General features: G+C 42.1%; 1 protein-coding gene across 1 annotated transcript in view; it reads left to right on the plus strand.

Annotated features, from left to right (window-relative positions):
* The first annotated feature begins 254 nt into the window (after positions 1 to 254).
* Positions 255 to 22,608, plus strand: part of LOC122550660 (transmembrane protein 182-like) — a 64,108-nt gene continuing 41,754 nt past the window's right edge. The window contains exons 1-2 of the mRNA XM_043691742.1: positions 255 to 468; positions 19,887 to 20,057. Of these exons, the coding sequence (XP_043547677.1) occupies positions 328 to 468; positions 19,887 to 20,057 (312 nt within the window). The 5' untranslated portion in view covers positions 255 to 327. The remainder of the gene's footprint in view (positions 469 to 19,886; positions 20,058 to 22,608) is intronic.

Below are 22,608 nucleotides of genomic sequence, written 5' to 3' on the forward strand. Positions count from 1 at the left end.
ATTTTCTCTTGAATAATTTCTAACTATCTAACATTCTGGTCTTAGATCCTCATACCTGTAGGAGGATGGTTTATTTTGGGAATCTTAGAGATAATGTACATATTTCCTTTGAGGCAAAAATACAGTTGTGTGGTTTATAGCACACTCGTGTTGAGGCTTTTCAAATGAAACTTATTCCGGACTGAATGCGGAAGCGAAGGATTTTCAGGAATTTCCCACGCAGATTGGGTTTGGGCGGAACACGTTGTCGGTGAGGTCCAGAGTGTTTGAGGGGGGGGGGGGAAGCTCAGACACACACAGACATACAGCAGCAGTATCTCTTCCACCATGAACAACCTTCGAGTGAGACTGAACTGTGCAAGGCTCTTCGCTGCCGGGGGCTTGTTTCTCTTCTTTGTAACTTCGTGCACCAACTATTGGCTGCATGCTGTGACCTACCCGAGTCTGAACACCAGTGAGCTGGAGCAGGTTAGTGTCAGTGCTCCTCAGGGAGCCCACAGCTTCCAGCACGCTGCCCGATTCCCTATCGCTCGCAGGGGGGTGGGCTCTCTCTGACTGAGGGTGGGCTGGTATGGTTGCTGCCTCTTTCTGCCCCTTCTTGCCTCTTCCCCCATCCCTTTCTGCCCCCTCTCCTCAATTTACCCGTTGTTTCGCTTCCCCCCTGCCCCGCTTTGCCTCCTGTCCCCCCCTCTGCGTTGCGCCCACCCTCATGTTTTCCTTCACAAATAAAACTTTCGAACATGGGAATGGACGGCGAGGATTTAACTAACGAGTCATTTTGTGAGTTTTCGGGAGGTTTATTTTGAGTTTCAGAACCGTGGGTTTTTTTTTCTGATTTACGTGGCGTCGCCCTGGAGACTGAGGTGATTTGTATCCTGGAAGGTGTAGGACAAACTCACCGTCCCCGCTCACCTTTTTTAAAAAAAAACCAAAAGAAATGTTTGTTCCGTACATAGTCAGTTCGGTTCAGGGCAGTAGCATATCAGGGAAACAAACAAACATTGGAGTTTGTATCCAAACCAACCAAAGTCACCTCTTATTTGAACCAGACTCTATTTATATGCATTTGAGGCACTAGGATGATCTGATAAGTGAATGGACCTCCATTTAGCTTCACGCTGTCTCACCATTAGCGGGTCTGTGAGTGTGCACAGCCCCGATGTGCGTATTGCTTCTCCCGGAAACTGCTCTCCCACCCACACCCACACCCACAGGATCATTGCCAAAGAGATCGCGATTCGACGCCACAGAACGTGTCAGTGACCGAGAGTTTTTTCAGACAGCGGAATGTCCTAAGAAATAGTACAATGGGGCAATTTGTTAAAAGCCCTTAACTGTGTGAAGAGAAAGTGAGGTCTGCAGATGCTGGAGATCAGAGCTGAAAATGTGTTGCTGGAAAAGCGCAACAGGTCAGGCAGCATCCAGGGAACAGGAGAATCAACGTTTCAGGCATAAGCCTGAAGAAGGGTTTATGCCCGAAACGTCGATTCTCCTGTTCCCTGGATGCTGCCTGACCTGCTGCGCTTTTCCACCATAACTGTATGAAACAATGCAACTACCAAACTTAGGGCAAGGGCACAATAACACATAGCTCTCAGCTAAAAATCACACAACATCAGGATGTAGTCCAAAAGGCTAATTTGGAGACACTAGCTTTCGAAGTGCTGCTTCTTCATCAGGTGCTCTCAGAAATCCTAAAATCAGTAGACTCCACCAGGAGGGTTGTAGGAAAACCTACAGGAAAGATGGTCAACCCCCCCTTCCCCCCCATCCCCATTGTCCACACCGATCAGATCAGCACACAAAGTGTCTGATTGTGTGCTTACTTTTATCCATTATATTGTTTATTACTCATTTATTTTTATTTCAAAAATATACCCTATTCATGAAAAAATCTAGAAGTACACACAAATGTTCAAAATCTGTTTTGTACTGTTTGTGAAAACATTGAAATGTTGCCATTTCTCAAATCTCCGATTCCTGAAGAAGGGCTTATGCCCAAAATGTCGATTCTCCTGCTCCTCGGATGCTGCCTGGCCTGCTGTGTTTTTCCAGCACCACATTTTTCAACTTATTTCTCAGATCTCCTCTATCATTGCAAAAATCAAAGACATTTTCATCTTATGCTGTAAACTATGTGCATTTGGAGGCACTGGGAGGATCTGACAACTGAACAGATCCTCATGTACTTTGGCAGAGAGATATTAGATTGTGGACTTTGCTCATTGCTCCTTGCCAGCAGCTGTCCCAGGCTTCATTGTGTCCCTCAGCACATAGTCCTGGACCTTGGAATGTGCCAGTCTGCAACACTTGGTCAAGGTCAACTATTTACATTGGAAGTCCAACACATTTTGGGCAGACCAAAGAGCATCTTTTGCTGAGTTTGATGGTTCTTCAGGTGCAGTCAATATTTGTCTCGGTATCTCTGCCAGGGAACAGACAGTAGAATAGAGTCCTGTGTCAAGGAGCCGCTCAGGATAAACCTCACCAAAACCACTGCAACTCTCTGTAGACCTCCTTTACAAAGACACATTCCAGATGGAGATGTGCGACAGTCTTTGCTGTCACCCCCGCAGCTGCTTCAAGGACAACAGGCAGTGGTGGTCAGAGTCCAGGCGTACATGAAGGATCTGATGGGTCAATGCCCTTCTCACAACCAGCCAAGCGACATCTTGGTGCTTGTTGGAAAGTCTGGCAAAGAGGCATTCTGCCAAATAACTTTGACATTCTGCTCAGGGAACCGCCTGACAGGATCCGCCCTCTCCTTTCCCCACAGGGTCTTGAGAAGGTTATGTGCTGATCACTTCCTGATGGACTTGTATTCAAAGGTGTTTTTCTTTATAAATTTCTCCATGAAGTACAGGTAATACTGAATGGTCAAACTGCTTGGAGCGTCCTGTGGCAAAGAGGCCAGTCCATCCTTCGCAACACTGGGGACAGGTAGAAGATCAGTAAATAATGACACTTGGTATTTACATACTGAGGACCTACACACAGCTTGATGCAGCCACACACAAAGGAGGTGATCAGGTTGAGGGCAGTGTTGGGTATACTCTTTCCCCTCCCCTTATCTAGGGCTTTGCACATGGTGCCCCTGCAGACACAGAACATTTTTTTCTTCCAGATGAAGAGGAGGATTAGATTACTTACAGTGTGGAAACAGGCCCTTCGGCCCAACAAGTCCAAACCCACCCGCCGAAGCGCAACCCACCCAGACCCATTCCCCTACATTTACCCCTTCACCTAACACTACGGGCAATTTAGCATGGCCAATTCACCTAACCTGCACATTTTTGGATTGTGGGAGGAAACTGGAGCACCCGGAAGAAACCCACGTAGACACTGGGAGAATGTGCAAACTCCACACAAGAGTCACCTGAGGCGGGAATTGAACCCTGGTCTCTGGCGCTGTGAGGCAGCAGTGCTAACCACTGGCTCGGGTGACTGCAGTGTTAAATGGTTCTGGGAATGGGCCAGAATGCACCATGTACAACAACTCCAAGAGTACCTCACACCTGATGACCAGAGTTTTCCCTGCAGCGGAGAGGCCCAGGTTCTGCCTCCCCTTGGTGATATGCTCCTCTCAAATTCTGGTACACAGTCTAGCTCCTTTGAACCATATTCCCAGCACCTTCAGATAATCTGCTCTGATGGTGAAGGGGATAAAGGATCAGTCGGCCAGTTCCCAAAGAACATGGCCACACTCTCATCTTGATTTTTCCTGGCTGCCCAAGGCCAGTTTGAATTGGTTGCAGATGCTCATGAGACTGATCAGTGACAGTGGATCGGAGCAGAAAACACTAATCCCATTTATGTATGGGAGGATTTGACCTACAGGCCTTCGCTGCCTGGAAATTGTCACCCCTCTCAGGATCGTATTCTTCCTGATGGACTCAGCAAATGCTTCTGTACAACAACAAACAAGGCAGGTGAGAGTGGGCAGCTCTGCTTGAGTCCAGATCTGATCAAGAAGCTTTCTGATACCCTCCCATTGAATGAGACTGCGCTAACGAAGTAAAGCAGTTGGATCCAATTATGGATTCCCTCCCCAAAGCCCATTCTGGACAGTACATCCCACATGTAGATGTGTAATATCCCATCAAAGATCTTCTCCTGGTCCAAGCTGAAGAGGCACGTGTCCACCCCCCTGTCCTGTACGTAGGCAACCATATCCTTGAGGAGGGTGAGGCTCTCAGAGATTGTCTTGCCTGGTACAGCACAGGTTTGGTCAGGGTGAATCACAGATTGGTGATGATCTTACACAGGATTTTGTAATCTGCATTCAACAGAGAAATTGCTCTCCAATTTCTAATTTCTTCCTTCTTCCCCTTCTGCTTGTAGATGAGGATGATAAATATTTTTCCTCATGGATTCACACATATTCTCTGCTAGAAATATACCGGTGTACTCCTCCTGCAGGTCCTGGCCTATCAAGTCCCATACTTGCTGAAATAAAAGGATTTGCTGAGATGACGTTACCAAGCCATCTTCCTCCTTCAGGCTGCGGATTGCAGAGCTTTCTTTGTGTACCTTCTGGAAGAAGAAACACGATCACATCTCTGCCTGCTCCGAGGGGGTAAGATTATCTCTGAGGCCCCTTAGGCAAAGAGTGAGGCTTGCTGGCTCTTCACATCCCAGAAATCCTCATTGATGTCAACCCTCATTGTGTGCAGCAGGTGCATGTTCTGAATGTCTTTTTTCTGGAGTTTGGACAGTTTTGCCTGTCTCTTTGTCTCTCTGAACATCTTTGAGGATGAAAAGTGTCTCGATGTTCCCTTTGTCTGTTTCCTACCAGTTTCATAGTTCTCCAACCACTGTAATCCCTTTTGAGTTCCTCAGTGTTTTCTGGGGTCAAAAGTTTCTCATTCAGCCTCCACCTTTGCTTGCCGGCCTACTGGTTGTCCCCTGTAGTTAACAGTCAGCCAGCAGGAGGCAGTGGACCGAGAACACGACCAGCACAATGTTACTGGATTTGACTGAGACCATTCGAGACGCAAACAGAAAGTTTATTCTTGAGTGGATAGACCTACCTGGCAGTGACCAGGTCTGTGGTCCATCTGTAGGTGTGCTGACGCATTCTGCAGCTTGCCAATTTTTAACTGGCTTCCGTCAGGAATCCGGACATGGTGTCCAGTTTGCTGTCAGCCACTCCGGATCATCCATCCGTGTCGATGATGCTGCTGGGAGCTGCTGCTGGACAGCCAGTCGCTCATTCTTTACCTTTGGGGCATACACGTTAATTAGTCTCTGGAGTATTTCCGTACCTAATGCCTGCTGTGAGGATGCACCTGCCCACCACCACGTTAACCTCTGAGATGGCTAAGTTGCCTTGCCACAGAAAAATACCCAAGCTGTGGAACGGCCACCATTGCTACCCAATCAAATCGAAGGCCCATTGGCTCAACGCCCTTGACCACTTCCTGTAGCTATTGAGGTGTGGTATCCCACACACTTGCAGAAAAAGGAAGTCGACTTTGATATTGGCTAGGTAAGCCGACGTAGAAACTCATATGCGTATCAGCTTTTACGCTGCATGTTTTTATGTTAGCAAATTTCAAATCCATTTCAACGCAACTTGGTGCCAGGTACGGCATTGTTGCTTGAATAAATTGCATAGCAGTGGGTTCCTTGTTTACTCTGCTTGAGGTTGCTTGTTGGTTGTGGTGTATATCAATATTTATACTTGAATGCAAAGGATTAGGAAGTTTCTGGGTGACAGAAAAATTGGTTGTCTGGTTGTAAGGGAGGATAAACCTGTAGCTTTCGACAGAAGATCTAAGTGTCTCTGGTTCAATCCCATATTTCGAAAAAAAGAGCGCTTCCTGACAGCTCAACCTTTGTTTCATGGGTGGCCCCATGGCTCAGTGGTTAGCACTGCTGCCTCATAGCACCAGGGACCTGGGTTCGATTCCAGCCTCTGTCTGTATGGAGTTTACACATTCTCTCCATGTCTATGTGAGTTTCCTTCCACAATCCAAAGATGTACGGGTTAAATGAGTTGGCTATGCTAAATTGCCCATAGTGTTCAGGAATGTATAGATTAGGTGCATTATTCGGGGGTAAATGTGGAGAAATAGGGTAGGAGAATGGGTCTGGGTGGGTTACTTTTTGGAAGTTCGGTGTGGATTTGTTGAGCCAAAAAGCCTGTTTCCACATGGTAGGGATTCTATTTTATGACTACAGGAAGATATCAATGGACTAGACAGCTGGGTGGAACAGTAGAAAATGGTTCAAAATTTGAAGGGGAAATCATATTAAGTGTCTGGAGGCTTGCCTATTTCTCTACATTTCTCAGCATCTAGACATTTAATATGTAGAGAAATAGGTAACCTTGAGTGTTTTTTGATAGATCCTTGAAGTTGATTGGTGTAATTATATGTACGCTCTAAGAATAACAACTGAGCATAAGCCATAGGAGCAGAAGTAAGCCATTCAGTCTATCAAGCCTGCTCTGCTGTTCAGTGAGATCATAGCTGATCTGACACTTCTCAACTCAATTTTCCTGCCTTTTCCTTTGAATTCGTGATTCTCTTCCTGATTCAGAATTAAACCTTGAATGTGCTTAATGATCCAATCTTGACAGCGGTAAAGAATTCCACAGATTTTCTACCTCCATGGAAGCAGAAATTCCTCCTCATTTCTGTCTTAAATATTCTCTGTCCTTAACTCCCACAAGGGGAAACTAGCTTTCCATATCTAAGTCCCCAAAAATTTCAATAAGGTTGCCTCTCATTCTGTTCAATTCCAATGAGTACAAGCAAACTACTCTTCTTAAGAAAATGCTTCTCTACCTGGTGTTAGCCTACTGAGCCTTCTTTGGACTGCCTCCAATGCCAATATATCTTCACTGAGAATAGGAGTCCAAAACCATTCAAGTGCCTTGTATAATTTTCGCAAATCCTCCCTACTTTCATACTTATTTCCCTTTGAAATGAAGCCAAATTTTTATCAGCTTTCTTGTTGAACTTGAACTTGCTGAATTGACTGCTTTTGTGATTAATAAATGAGGACTCCCAAATCCTTTTGATCTATAGCTTTCCTTCTCCAATTAAATAGTACTCAACTCTTCTTCCTGCTGCAGTTCGGAACATCTCATACTCCCACATGCTGCCTGCCAAGTACTTTGCCCATTCGCTTAATCTGTCTATATCTCTGCAGAATCTTTGTGTCATCTCACCATTTGCCTTCCCACTGTTAATTTTTGTGTCATCCACAAACTTGGCTATAGTCCAATTACTTTTCCTTATCCAAGTCATTATATTATGAATAACTGGCAGCAGCACTGAATTTTATGGCACTTCATTAGTTTTAGGTTGCTAAGGTAAAAATGCCCCTTTACCCAGCTCTGTTGGGAATCTGTTGGTGCAAAGTAATGTCCTTATTTCTGAATCAGGAGACCTTGATTCAAGTCCAACCTACTTCAGAGATGTGCAATAACATCTCCGAGCAGGTTGATCAGAAACGTACCTAACCTAACTCTGCTTTCTATTAGTTAGCCAATCTTCTATCCATTCTGATATACTGCCTTCAAGACTGTGGGCTCGTTCATTATTAAGTGGCCTAATGTGTGGTACTTAACCAAATGCCTTTGATCAAGTTTTATAACATCTGAGGCTTCACCTTTATATATCCTGGTGTTACCTTGTCAAATAATTCTAGAACATTTTTCAGGCATGACTTACCATTCATGAAGTCAATACTGACTGTGCTTGACCATTATTATATACTTCTAAGTGCTTTGCTATCACATCCTTCATATTAAAGGATAACATTCTCCCAGTAACAGTTGTTTAGTTATTTTGCTTATTTGTTTCCTTCCCATTTAAATAAAGGTGTTACGTTGGTAGTTTACTGATCATCTGGGACTTTCCCAGAATCTAACGATAAAATAAGTGTTTTGGATGAAAAGGTAAGTGGTCTGATTAGTAATTTTGCAGACAACACAAAAACTGGTAGAGTTGTGGAAAACAAGGAAGGTTATCAAAGGATACACAGGATATAGATCAGTTATGTTGTGTGCAAGTTACCACAAGTTACCTATAATTCAGCTACTTGTAAAGAATTCTCACAACTAATGAAATACTAACATAATTATTTAAACTTTACTGCATGTAGCAGCTAAAATAAGACCCTCAAGTAAGCATGTTAAGCCTCACAACACGTGAGCTGATTGGAATTTAAACGACTCCAATCAACAGCTTTTGTCTCTGGGTATGTCCAGGTTGAGATCCTTGTGCAGTGTTGTTCTCCAGAGATCAGCATATCCAAATCTATTTATGTTTTTCTGAGTGGTGCTTGACATTTTGAAAATGCAGTTAACTGTTGCATTACCATTAGAATCAAAACCATATTTGGCTTCTCCCATTGTATAGATGGGATAGGACAAGCAAAATTTGATCAGTCTGTTGGCATTCCTGACGTGCTGCCTCTTCAAGAAATGACAGATTTGGTTTAATCTGGAAAAGTGTGAGGCGATCCATTTTGGGAAGTCCAGAGCAAGAGGAAATTATATAGTAAATAGCAGGACCCTTAGGAGCACTGATATAGAGAGAGATCTTGGGGTCTTAGTTCATAGCTCCCTGCAAGTGGTAACATAAGTGATAAGGTGGTAAAGAAGGTAGGTAGAAGGTGGTATGCACACTTGCATTCATCAGTTGGGGAAACAAGTATAAAAGTTGGGAAGTCACGTTGCAGCTTTATGAAACATTAGTTTGGCCTCATTTAGAGTGTTGTGTGCACTTGTGGTCCCCACACTGCAGGAAGGATGTGGAGGCTTTGGAGAGGGTGCAAAAGAGGTTTGCCATGTTGTTGCCTGGATTGAAGTGTATTAACTATAAGAAGAGATTAGACAAACTTGGACTGTTTTCGATAGAGTGTCGGAGGCTATACTTGTTATATAGAAATATATAAAATGATGAGAAGCATGGATAGAGAGGATAGTTGGAGTCTTCTTCCTAGGGTGGAAACGTCAAATCCTAATGGGCATAGGTTTAAGGTAAGAGGGGGAAAGGAGATGGTTGCGGACTGCCACGGGAGATGGTAGAAGTAGATACTAAAGTAATGTTTAAGACGCATTCAGACATGAGCAGGCAGGGAACAGAGGAATATGGTCCATGTGCCGACAGATGGAACTAGTTTAGAATTGTAGACTTGAAGGTCTGATGAGCCTGTTCCTGCGCTGTACTGTTTTATGTTCTATGTTGCTGCAAGATTACACCAGTGCGGCCGCTATCTTTCTGGCTACTTTCTTTAATATTGTACGATGCAACCTTTCCGGTCCAGGGGATTTATTAGTCATTACCCTTAGTAGTTTCCCTCACACTTTTTCTCTAGTGACAGTTATTGTAGATATTTACTCTCCCCCTATTGTTCCTTGACCATTTACAAAATTTGAAATGTTATTAGTATTTTCTACTGTGAAGATTCCCAATATCATTTCTCCAGCCTCATTCTCTAAATGACGTATGTTCACTTTGGCATTTCTCTTCCTTTTTGTATATTTAATGACTTTGCTGCTGTGCATTTTGATGTTATTTACAAGCTTATTTTTGTTATTAATGTTTATTTTCTCCCTCTTTAATTATTTTGGATAATCTTTTGTTGATTTATAAAATTTTCTCAATTCTCATCTTTGATATATTTTCTGTTTGTTTTCTTCCAATGTGTTGCTTTATTTAATTTCTCTGTTTAATCCTGTTTGGGTTATCCCTTGAACATATCTTTGCTATGATCAATCAACTATTTTCTTAAATAGTTGCTATTTTCCCTAAACCATCTTTGTTACTTAACTGCTTTCCCAGTCCACTCCAGCTAGCTCTGCCTTCATTTCTTTATCAGAAAAACTCATCTTGTTCACTAATGTCCTTTAAAGAAGGATTCTGCTATCCTTAACTATTCTGGCATACATGTGACTGCAGACCCACAACAATGTGGTTGACTTTCAGCTGCCTTGTGGGTAATTAGAGATGGACAATAGAAACTGGCCTGGCAACCATGTCTATGTCCTGTGAATGAATTAAAAAAACTAAAGTTAGCACAGCTGTGTTTGACCCAAGTTCCTCCTTCACAAACTGAAAGCTAAATTCTACCATGTTGTGTTCACTGTTTTTTGAGGAGATTAGATTAGATTACTTACAGTGTGGAAACAGGCCCTTCGGCCCAACAAGTCCACACCGACCCGCCGAAGCGCAACCCACCCATACCCCTACATTTACCCCTTATCTAACACTACGGGCAATTTAGCATGGCCAATTCACCTGACCTGCACATCTTTGGACTATGGGAGGAAACCAGAGCACCCGGAGGAAACCCACGCAGACACGGGGAGAATGTGCAAATTCCACACAGTCAGTCGCCTGAGGTGGGAATTGAACCCAGGTCTCTGGCGCTGTGAGGCAGCAGTGCTAACCACTGTGCCACCGTGCCGCCCAATCTTTTAATCCATCATCTAACAGATCCAAAAGAGCCTGAACCCTAACCCTAATCTGTTCCGAATACATTCTGTGAATTCTTTCTCTTTTTCTTTTATTTTCTCCTTTTCTGGAGTGTTTTGCCAAACTTTTAACTTTAAAATTACTCGGAGGGGAATGGAGGAGGCGAGTCCCGGACCAGAGGGCATCACAGGCGAATCCTGGACCTGTCCAGTGCGGGAGACAAATCCCTGACCAGAGACTGGGGCAGGAGGTGAGTCCTGGATGTGAGTTCCGGAGCAGAGGCCATCGCAGGCGAGTCCCAGACAAAGCCGGTGCAGGAGGAGAACCTTGGAGGCGAGAGGCGAATCCCGGACCAGATGTCAGTGCGGGGAGGCAAGTGCTGGTCGTGAGTCCTAGACCAGAGACTGATGCAGGAGGTGAGTCGTGGACCACGGGCCAGCTAGGGGAGGCCCATCCTGGTTGTGAGTCCTAGACTGGAGACCAATGTGGGAGGTGAGTCCTGGACTGGAGGCCGTCACTGGGAGGCATGGCTCTTGCAGACTGGAAGCTCGACGCTGACACAGATTTGGGTGAAAAGGACTGAAATTTGAGTACTTCTTTTTTCCTTTTCATTCTTACGCTGGACTTCTATTTGTTATTCTTTTAATTTTGTACCAAATGCTTAAGTATCTGTGCCTAGGTATAAGTGGCATCATTGCAAACCTTTCACTGCACTCACTCCAGTGCATGTGACAATAAAGCTAATTCAGTTCAGTTCCATCTACATGAAGCTACAGCCACTATGATTAATGTCTTGCCTTTGTTACATGCCATTCTCTGTCCCACTGTGTAATTACTTTTGCGGGGCCTATAAAACATTCCTCCTAGTGTCCATGATCCCTTTTTTTTAAACCCACCTCCACCCATATGGACATCTTCCAAACCAAATAATTTCTTACTGTAATAATTAGTCTGTATCCCATTGATAATGCATCACATCACCTTTTGCTTCCTGACTGACCTTCCGTATTTTGGAACATCTAACCATATCTTCATTATGATGCAAAATCCTACTCGTTAACTGTTTTTGTGCTATTGATTTATTTCTCTTATTCCAAATACTATACTCATTCAAATAAAGAGCCATTAATTTTGACTTTTCCCATCTTTGCTGCTTCAAACTGTATTTACTGCTGTTTTTCAATGTTGTATACTCTTGTGAATTATTTTCCCTGCTTGACTATTATTATGCAAATAGCTGTTCCGTCATGCTGCCATATTCTCTTGCTTTGTAAGCCTACATTTCACCTCTCCCAAAAGCTCTCCTCTCTAATTTAGTTTGAAGCCCTCTCTACAGCTCTAGTATTTGACCAGGATATTGGTCCCAGCAGAGTTCAAATAAAGCCCAACCCACCCTTCTCTCCCAGTACTGATGTCAGTACCCCACACAGTGAAAGCCATTCCTCCCACACAAATCTTCCAGCCACTCATTTAACTCCTTGACTTTATTTACCTATTTGCCTGTGGCTCAGGAAGCAACCCAGAGATTATAATATTGGAAGTTTGGATTCATAATTTAGTTTCAAACCTCTCCAAATCTTCCAGTGAAAGCTTTTATCCGGTCCGACCAATGTCGTTGGTACTGATGTGGACAGTGACAAGTGGATCCCTCATCTCCATCTCCAAGTTCTCCTTCAGCTCTAAGGACATGTTCTTAACTGTGGCACCGGGCAGGCAATGTAGCCTCTGGGACTCTTGCGCATGACTGCAGAGAAGAGCATCTATCTCCTTAATTGTATTGTTTCCCACCAACCCTTCATTCCTAATTCCTCTTCTCCCCAATCTCCATTTGAATGTCTCCCTGTACCAAGGTGCCATGATCAGTTTGCTCATCTGCTGTACAGTCCCCATTCTTAGCCACACAACTTGCAAAAAGCTTGAAACCTTTGCCAATTGTTTAATAGAAGGCTCACATCATTGTGATGTCAGAGCTCTTGGATCTGGACCGTGAGGCTGCAAGAGCATGTTCCCTCTCACCATCCCTTGCAAATAGTTATATTAATCACAGGACTGTAAGATGCATCTTTCACAGTGGTGGCAAAGATGATTAGATCCATGTAATTGGAGGAAAGTGGTTTAAGGTTCTATCGTGACATAGGTGAACAGTTTAAGGACGGTTCAGTGATTCAACTCCAAGAGTGGAGAAAATGATGAAAAGATCTGCAGCAAAAGTGACCAGTAAGCAACAGGCTTCAAGATCGATCTAGGCACTAAAGCACAGGGAAGAAAGGTCCTTTGCAAAATCTGAAAGATGCCTAACAACAGAGAAAAGGCAAAATGAAGTAACAAAATGCTAAAAAAAATTATCAGCCACAGTTAATAAAATACTTTTGAATTTCTTTATTTTACAAGAAACAAATACTCAGAACGTTTACCAGCGGCAAGTGTGTAAGGTAACAGGGCACGGTTCGTGTCATGAAAATAACTCCCTGTTCATGAACCCAAACCAGGCAGTTTTACTGAGACTAGGTCAAGCTGCAATAGCAGAACAGAAAATTATGACGCTACACGCTGCTGCAATTGAGCGTTGATGGCGGGAATGAATAGTTTGGATATGGTGCCAACCAAGCAGGATGCTTTGCACTTGATGGTGTCAAACTTCTTGAGTGTTGTTGGAGCTTTACTGTAACGCTAACTGCACTCTTCCCAGACTGCTTCATTGTGTCATCATTTATGTTGATATCAATCATGATTTGGAGATGCCGGTGTTGGACTGGGGTGTACAAAGTTAAAAATCACCTGATGAAGGAGCGTCGCTCCGAAAGCTAGTGTGCTTCCAATTAAACCTGTTGGACTATAACCTGGTGTTGTGTGATTTTTAACATTGATATCAATGATATTGCAAGGACTAGAACTGCTGAAAAAAATTCAAACAATGAGGAGCTAATTTAAAAAGCAGAACCTCCAAGGTGGTAACCTTACGATTATTACCTGAACAATAGGCTACATGGCATGGGGAAATAGAGTCAGGAAATAAATGCCTGACTCAAAGATTGTGGATAGAATGGTTTCCAGATCAAGAGGCTTTTGTTTAAAAGAGAGGTTGCAGTGTGATGACTTCAATTGTACTGTTTTCTGGCGGATTGAATAACTAGGGCTGTAACAAGGGCTTTATATGAGTGGAGAGGTGAAGGATGGGCGAGGAGAAATATAGGCTTCTGGAAAATAATTGACAAACTGCCAATGTTATACTCTTATTCAAAAAAGGGAAAGAAACAAAAAACAGATAACTACAGGCCAGTTAGTTTAATATCTTCCATTGGGACATATTAAAATTTATGATAAAGCACATAGAATTCCTCTAGTGTGGAATCAGGTTATTCGGCCCTTCGAGTCCAGAGCAACTCTGAAAAGCATCCCAACCAAACCCACCCCCTACCCTGACCCTGTAACCCTGCATTTCCCATGGCTAATCCACATATCCTGCACAACCCTGGACACTATGGGAATTAACCATGACCAATCCACCTAACCTGCACGTCATTGGACTGAGAGACGAAACCCACGCAGACGCAGTGAAAATGTGCAAACTCCACACAGTCACTTGAAGGTAGAATCAAACACTGGTCCCTGGCACTGTGATGCAGCAGTGCTAACCACTTAGTGAGTAAGGCATCCATATGATAACAGAGCATTTAGAAAAACATAATCAGCTTCATGAAGGGGAAATCATGCCTGAAAAACTTAATAAAATTCATTGAGAAGGTGACAAGGAGTATGGATGTAAAAGAAAATTGGAATTCTAAAACGCTCAGAGATCAGTTTTATATGGAGCAGATGACAAATATAGTTTCACAGCAGTCAGACTAAGAAATTGCACAATGGCTCTGGAGATTAGGTTTCACTAAAATAACAAACAAGCAGTACAGTTTGTCACTGGAGTGGGAGGTCTAATTTCCAGCTTCATGTGCATCTACAGAGATATGGTAAAAAAAATCATTGCTTGAAATGCCAAGTGAAGAGGACATCTTTGGTTTTTGAGCCGTATTTGGTGTTAAGACTAATACAACTTCTAAAGGTTAATACATTTAAAAGACACCTGGATGAGTATATGAATAGGAAGGGTTTAGAGGAATATGGGCCAAATGCTGGCAAATAGGACTAGGTCAGATTGGGGTGTCTGGTCAGCGTGGTTGAGTTGGACCGAAGGGTCTGTTTCCATGCTGTATAACTCTATGACTTTGAGAAAGGAACAAACATCCGGCAACTTAATGACATAAGGACTTATGATGTTGGGGTGGCAAATGAGCATGGAGAGAGGATTGGCCAACTAATACAAGACACATGGTTGGATTAAGGGAGGCATTCTCTGAATGGCACCCTGAAACCATTGAAGTGCCTGGGATCAGTGCTGGGGCCACAATAATTTATAATATACAGTCTATTGATGGCTTGGGTGAGCTATATGTAGTAAAGCCAGGTTTGCAGATTACACAAAAAAAAGGTAACAAGGCAAGATATGAAAGCTAAATAGGCAGGTTAAGTGAGTAGGCAAAACCTGGCAGCTGGAATATAATGTGGGGAGTTGGTGTTATGCACGTAGGTAGGAAGAATAGATGAGTTGAATACTGTTTCGCTAAGAAAGGACTGCAGAAAGCTTGGGAGGAGTCCTGTATAATTCACACAATGTTAGCATATATCAAGCAAGTATTAAGGAAGGTGAATAGAATGTTGGCATTTGTTTCATTGGGGATGAAGTATGAAAATATGGACATTTTTCTAAAATTATACAAAGTACATGTTAGACCACAGCTAGAACCCTGTGAACATTTTTCCTCCCAAGGAAAGATATAGTGGCATTGCAGGCAGTTCACAGAGGGTTCATTAGGTTGGTCCTGGGTATTGAAGGATTTTATTCTGAGAAGAGGTCGAGTAGATTGGGCTTGCACTTTAGAAGAGTTGAGAGGAATGAAAGGCAATTAGATTACTTACAGTGTGGAAACAGGCCCTTCGGCCCAACAAGTCCACACCGACCCGCCGAAGCACAACCCACCCAGACCCATTACCCTGCACTTATCCCTTCACTTAACACTACGGGCAATTTAGCACGGCCAATTCACCTAACCTGCACATTTTTGGACTGTGGGAGGAAACCGGAGCAAACCCACAGAGACATGGGGAGAATGTGCAAACTCCACACAGTCAGTCGCCTGAGGCAGGAATTGAACCTGGGTTTCTTACATTGTGAGGCAGCAGTGCTAACCACTGTGCCACCGTGCCGCCCAAACTTCCTTGAAACCCACAAGATTCCTAGTGTGCATGGCAAGTAGATGCTGAGGTGTTGTTACCCTTTGTGGGTGAGTCTAGCATCAGAGGACATAATCTCGGAGTAAGTAGTCATACAGTTACGATAAAAGAAGAGGAATTTCGTCTTAAGGATTGTGAATCTGTGGAATTATATACTGCAGAGAGCTGTAGAGATTGTGTCATTAAGTGTATTCAAGGCTCATATAAGCAAATATTTAGTCAATAAAGGAATTGAGAGTTTTGGGGATGAGGCAGGAAAGTGAAGTTGAGAATTATCAGACCAGGTACGATCACACTAAATGGCGGAGCAGACTTGATGGGCCACATCACTTACTTCTGCTCCGATGTCTCATGGTCTGTTTCATGAGCAGAAAATAAATCTATGTAAGAATAGACTTATTTTTTAAATTTCCAATAATACTACCAACAGCTTGCTGATCTTTTCAACCTGGAATTTCACTGCCATTAGGCATCTTTCCCTCCATTTTTCCTACTGGCTCTGACACCCTCTGAGGCTTGTGTGTGACAACAACTTCCAGAATTGCTCAGAGACACACATTCAGTTCATGGAGTGGGCAGGCTACATCTCCAGTCTGTTTGCTTGCTGGCATAGTGTTCATTCACTGTGAGGATCCCTGGCATGTCTGATCCTTTTGCAATTTTCCCCCTCAGTTAGACTCACAAGGCTCACATTGTTTCTGTCTTGCATTGCCATTTCAAGCAGAGACAAAGCCAGGGAGCATGTCATGGTTGTCTGTGTTCCGCATTCAAATTGAGAGAGTCCCTTCAGTCAAGGCCCCTGGCCCAGTAAATCAAGGGCAGCCTCTGATATCAGCCTAAGATCCTGGACACAGTGAAGTCAGGATGCTCTCCATGGAGATGAGCTGGAATGTTGGGCAGCCCATTGCCTGTCTTAACTATTTCTGCCCTGCAGAGGGGCAATTTCTCCCATGGAACGAGAGAGAGAGGCAGTTATTAGACAGACAAGTGTAGGTAGCATAAACTTCTAACTTTAGTACAGGCAGCACCGAGTAACGCAAAGTTAGTAATGTCAAAGACTTGGGTGGATGGGTGACAGAGGGAGGACATTGCAGCAAGATGGGGAAGATTTTGCAGTAAGTGTGAGCTGTTGGAGAGAAGGCAGTGGTATATATGCTTGCAGGGTGGAGAAGGTCCTTGATCTTTTTCCTATACTGCTGTGCATTCTTCCAGACGGCTGAGAATGCACTGACGCAGTTGACAAAGCTTGGTCTGAGCTGGCATTGCCTAGTGTCATAGCTTCCACTACTGGTCCTGGAGGACAAAGACATCCCATTTGTGCATCACCCATCCAATGGGACTTCCAAGTGCCTGCCCACGAAGAAGGGTGCTAATTTCTCCTTGTTTGCATGTTCAATGCATTTGTCAGGAACAGTGCAGGGCAGAACAGTGATGGGGCTAGACCAGATGCATAATGGGTTTCTAAAGTAGTCTTAGTGCCAGGGATATCGGCCAATTATGGGATACCCGGTAAGTGGCAAGTTATTTTAGGACCAGTGCATGGTAAAATGGAGCTAAAATTAGACCGGGGATGCCAAAACAGTGGACAGGTGTGTTTGGTAAGATATGGCAAGAGGGCTTGCACAAACCCATGATTTAAAATCCTGCAGAAAACATGATTCAACTTGCACTTAGCAGAAAAATTATCAAGATTCAGCCCATTATCATGATTTACATGAATCTCATTATACCATACTTGCTTCATATTCACAAAGGACGCACTCTAACAATTGGCAATGCCTGGCTGGACTTCAACTTCTAAGTCTTGTTTGAAGAAGCTATTTCTTAGTCTTGTGAACATTTGCACATTTTTCTAAACTACTGTAACTTGTCTGTCAAAACCGTCTATTTTCCACGTCAAGACCAGAATAAGGAATGGAACATTTAATAATCTCAGGTATGAGTTCCCAAATTACATTCAATAATAATTGTAAGTGAATGTGTAAATTTCAAATAGATTAAATCCAGATTTCTTTTTTAGGAATGCTTAAATAAGATACAAAACTAATTGGATTATATTGGATATACGACACTGAAACAAACTAATTGTTTCTATGTTACATTTATGCACTATCGAATTTCCTATGTCCATAATATATTTTCCTGAGTCTCAAAGAAATGGTTGTCTAAAACCCTCTTAAATGCAGCTATACTATAGAGTCTATCCATATTATTAGACTCAACCACTCCCTCTGGTAACTAGTTATATTTTTACTTTTCTTTGGAAAGAAGTTTTTTCAGAATTCCTGATCTGGTTCCTTGGTGACTGCCCTATATTAATGGCTGCTACCTATGTTCTTCCTTACAAGTGGAAACATTCTCTTTCGATCCACTGTATCGAAGTCTTCCATAATTTTGAAGACCTCCACTAAATTACCGCTCAGTTTGTTTCTTTAAAGGGACAAATGATCTATTCTGTCAATCTTACCCTATAAATATATTTCTGATACCATCCTGATAAATCTTCTCAGCATTTCTCTGGTGCTACTTTATTCTTTTAAATGATAGCAAAAAGAATTACATGCATATCTTTTAATTGTGGACTAATCTGGGTTCCATACAGGTTTAATTGAACTTCCTTTCTTTCCAATTCTAGCACTTTAGAAATAAAGCTCAGTGCTTAGTTAGTTTTCATTTGACCTTGCTAAACTCAGACACAGAATTTAATGAGTTCACAAAATATGAGTTTATTCATTACAAATCATGAGAAAACTTATTTTATTACTTTCTTTGTGACCAAACATGACAAGATGTATACTGATAACAAGTGACTAAAAAATGAAAACATTTCCAAATAGTTACACGGACAATTTCTGAAGAGCAGATAAGATGATATTATGGTTATTATGGAGTTGTCCCAGTACCTTTGCCAGTGGCATAGGGTCATAGAGATGTACAGCATGGCAACAGGTCCAACTTGTCCATGCTGACCAGATATCGTAAATTAAACTGGTCCCATTTGCTAGCACTTGGCTTAGATCTGTCTTAACCCTTCCTATTCATCTATCCATCCATATGCCTTTTGAATGGTATAACTGTAGTAGCCTTCACCACTTCTTCTGACACCTCATTCCATACACACATCACCCTGTCTGTGAAAAAGTTGTCCCTTTTATATCTTTCCCCTCTCCCCTTAAATTTATTCCCCTCTAGGTTTGATCTCAGGTATGAGTTCCCAAATTACATTCAATAATAATTGTAAGTGTATGTGTAAATTTCAAATAGATTAAATCCAGGTTTCTTTTTTAGGAATGCTTAAATAAGATACAAAACTAATTGGATTATATTGGACTCCCCTATCCTGGAAAAGGACCCTGGCTATTCATCCTATCCATGTCCCTCATGATTTTATAAACCTCCGTAAGGTCACCCCCTCAGTCTCTGATGCTCCAGGGAAAATAGCCCCAGCCTATTCAACCTCTCCCTGTAGTTCAAACCCTCCAACCCTTGCAACATCCTTGTAAATAATTTCTGAACACTTTCAAGTTTCACAACATCAGGCAGTTGAACAATTTTTTGAGATTCTTGGCTTTATAGGCTTATGAAAGTTTTTTAGTTCTGACTCCCTTTTTAACTGGTTTGCAGTATTTCACATGAGATAGGGGCTTTATCTGAAGCACATTGATAACTAAGAGAGAGTTATGTGAACTTTTCAGCAGGCCAGCACTCAAACTGAGTGTGGTACACACAACAGCCTTCAGTTCCACTAATCCACTCCAGTAGAGTTGAAACTAACATTTTAATCTTTGCCTTCTTCTGTTTTCCCTTGGAAGAATACATAATGTATCTGTACTTCAGGCATAATCCACCTCAACAGTAAATCAGTGATTTGCTGTTGAGCAGGGAATGGTCAACTCCCCTTTATCTTTGTAGTCACCAGAGATCACAGTCCAGTTTGTTTGAAGATTGTTGACCCTTTAGGTGTTGTTGACCCTTTAGTTCTTCAGGGTGTCTCTATAGATTATCACTTAATTTATATCTGTAGCCATTTCTGGCTGTATTAGCTGTCTTTTAAAAAATGCATTTTAAATTTAACAACTAAAAATGCCATCCTGTTTTTCCAACCCATCGTCATAACAATGTTTTGCCCTCCTGCATTTATTATTCGCCTTCTGTAATTTCTTGCAGCCCTCCTATTCAAATGGAACTAACCAGCAAAACACCAATGGAGAAAGGAATTCAGTTGGATCAAATGAAAACTATTTCACTGGGAATTCAACCAGAACAAATCAACCACTTGTCCTTAAACATTCTTCAAACAGCCGAAAACGATTCAATAAATACAGAATCTTAGCTGTGGTGAGTTCTACATTCAGACAACTTAAAATTTCCTTTATTACTGACACTTTAGTGTATGCACATTTGCTCTCCCAGACTGTGTGTTAGTACTGAACATCTAAAATTTCCATAAGTTACAATGAGTTGAGATTTTTGGTATGTAGCATGAATGTGCCAGGTAAAGGCTCCATTTCCTCATTGGCTTCCTACTTGTGATCATGTTCCCTGGCTCCAAGTTGCCCGAAAGCATCAGCATAATTAACAATCTAGTAGCAAGAGACCTTAAGACCACTTCCTCTGACTACTTGCACCTTGTTTTAGAGGCATAGAGCTGAACAGCATGGAAACAGACCAAATGGTTCATCCTGTCCATGCCAACTGAATATTCTAAATTAATCTAGTCCCATTTGCCAGCATTTGGCCCAAATCCCTCTGAACCCTTCCTATTCATATACCATTCAGGTGTCTTTTAAATGTTGTTATTATACCAGCATTCACCACTAGCTCGAGCCATACGCATGTCACCCTCTGTGTGAAAATGTTACCCCTTAGGTCTATTTTAAATCTTTCCCCTCTCATCTTAAAGCTATGCCCTCTAGTTTTGGATTCCCCTATCCTGGAGAAATATGTATCTTCACTATTCACCCTATCCATGCTCCTCGTGGATTATAAACTTCCAGAAGGTCACCGCAGAGCCTTCAATGCTTGAGGGAAAATAGCCCCAGCCTATTCAGCCTCTCCTTATAGCGCAAGCCCTCCTAACCCTGGCAACATCCTTGTAAGTCTTTTCTGAATATTCTCAAGATTTGCAACACCTTTCCTGTGGCGGAATTGAACACAATATTGTAAAAGTGGCCTAACAGATGTCATTTACAGCCATAACTTGACCTCCTAACCCCTGTACTCAATGCACTGACCAATGAATAGCAGTTGCTTCACCTGTGCAATTTTGTCCTACACCACCTTGAAAGTGGTTAAGAACATAGATAAGAGCAAGAGTAGATTATATGGCCCAGAATCAGCTTCACCATTCAATACAGTCATTGCCCATCATTGGCCTTAACTTCACTTTCCTGACTGCCCTCCATACCTGTTCATTACCTGAGAATCCAAATATCTGTCTCATCATTTAATATACCCTTTAAAATAATTAATACACAATCCTTTGGATCAGAAAAGACTCATAACCCTTTGATTGAAGTACTTTCCTAATCTTACTCCTAAATGATGTACCCTTTATCATGAGATCTTGTTTTAGATCCTGCAGACAGAGTAAACAACCTCTTGTATTTATGCTAGTTTGTGTCCTATCAAAATCTTCTAAATTCTACAGAGTAAGGCTTGATTTACATAGGTTCTCATCTTGGGACATTCCTTCCAACTCCATGAACAAACTAGTAGACCTTCACTGCATTATCTCTGATACAGATTTATCATTCCTTAAATATGGAGACCAAAACTGCATAATTTTCCAGGTATGGTTTTGTCACAATCCTGTACAGTTTAAGGAAAAAACTTCCTTATTCTTATACTCCAGGCCTCTTGCAATAAAATCAAAATGCCATTTCCTTCCTAGTTGCTTACTGTAGCCGCATGTAAACTTTGAGTTCCGCAAACAAACGGTACTCCTGAGTGAAGAAATTTCTCTTCATCTTGGTCCTCAATAATTAGTTCTTGTCCTCAGACTCTGAACAGTCTTTGTTCTACATTTCACAGCTTGGGAAATCAACTTCGCCATATCTGTGAGTACACTCAAGTCCATCTGATCATTAGCATTTGTAAGCTTTTGCTAGTTAATACAGAACTTGAGTATTGCTGAAGGAAAAAAAGAGACATGCCGTTAAACCTTTTCATCTTGCACTCATTCGGACTAACATAAAATCTAAATCTAAAGGGAACACCAATTTACATTGTATGATGAAAGGTTGAAGCTTGTTTGGAAAGTGAACTTTGGTAAGACATTGCAATGAAGAATACAACAGGGAATAACTGTTCCTGGAGCTTTTGTCTAATTAAAAATACATTTTCAACAGCGTTTTAGAAATACAGATGTAATATACCCACTGTTCACTCCCCTGTATCTACCCAGGCAGTTAAACTTTAGAAAAATCTCTAATAAATTTGTCAAGCATGATCTATCTTTAGTAAGTTGACTTTATCTGATCATACTATGGTTTGAAGCTAACTTGCCAATATATCGCTGTTTTTTTCTCCCTCCCTCTCCTGTCTTGAATAGCAGAGTCACATTTGCTAACTTCCAATCTGTTGGGCTCATCTGGACTGTAGAATGTGTTAGAAAATTATAATAGTTATATTTAAGGCTTTGAGGAATTCTTGATCAGTAGCGGAATCAAGATATGTGGGAAATGAGCTGGAAAGTGGACCTGAGGAGCATTGGGTCAATCATGATTCTATTGAATAGTGGAAAAGGCTTGAGGGGCCGAACAGCATACTCTTGGTCCTATTTCTTATGTTCTAATGGCATCCATTATCTCAGTCAATCAAAACCAAAGGGCAGAGGTGAGGCAAGAGAGAAAGGTATTAATATAGGAAATGATAAACCGACTTTGTC

Source organism: Chiloscyllium plagiosum, chromosome 6, assembly GCF_004010195.1.
Source record: "Chiloscyllium plagiosum isolate BGI_BamShark_2017 chromosome 6, ASM401019v2, whole genome shotgun sequence".
In the NCBI taxonomy this organism is placed as follows: Eukaryota; Metazoa; Chordata; class Chondrichthyes; order Orectolobiformes; family Hemiscylliidae; genus Chiloscyllium; species Chiloscyllium plagiosum.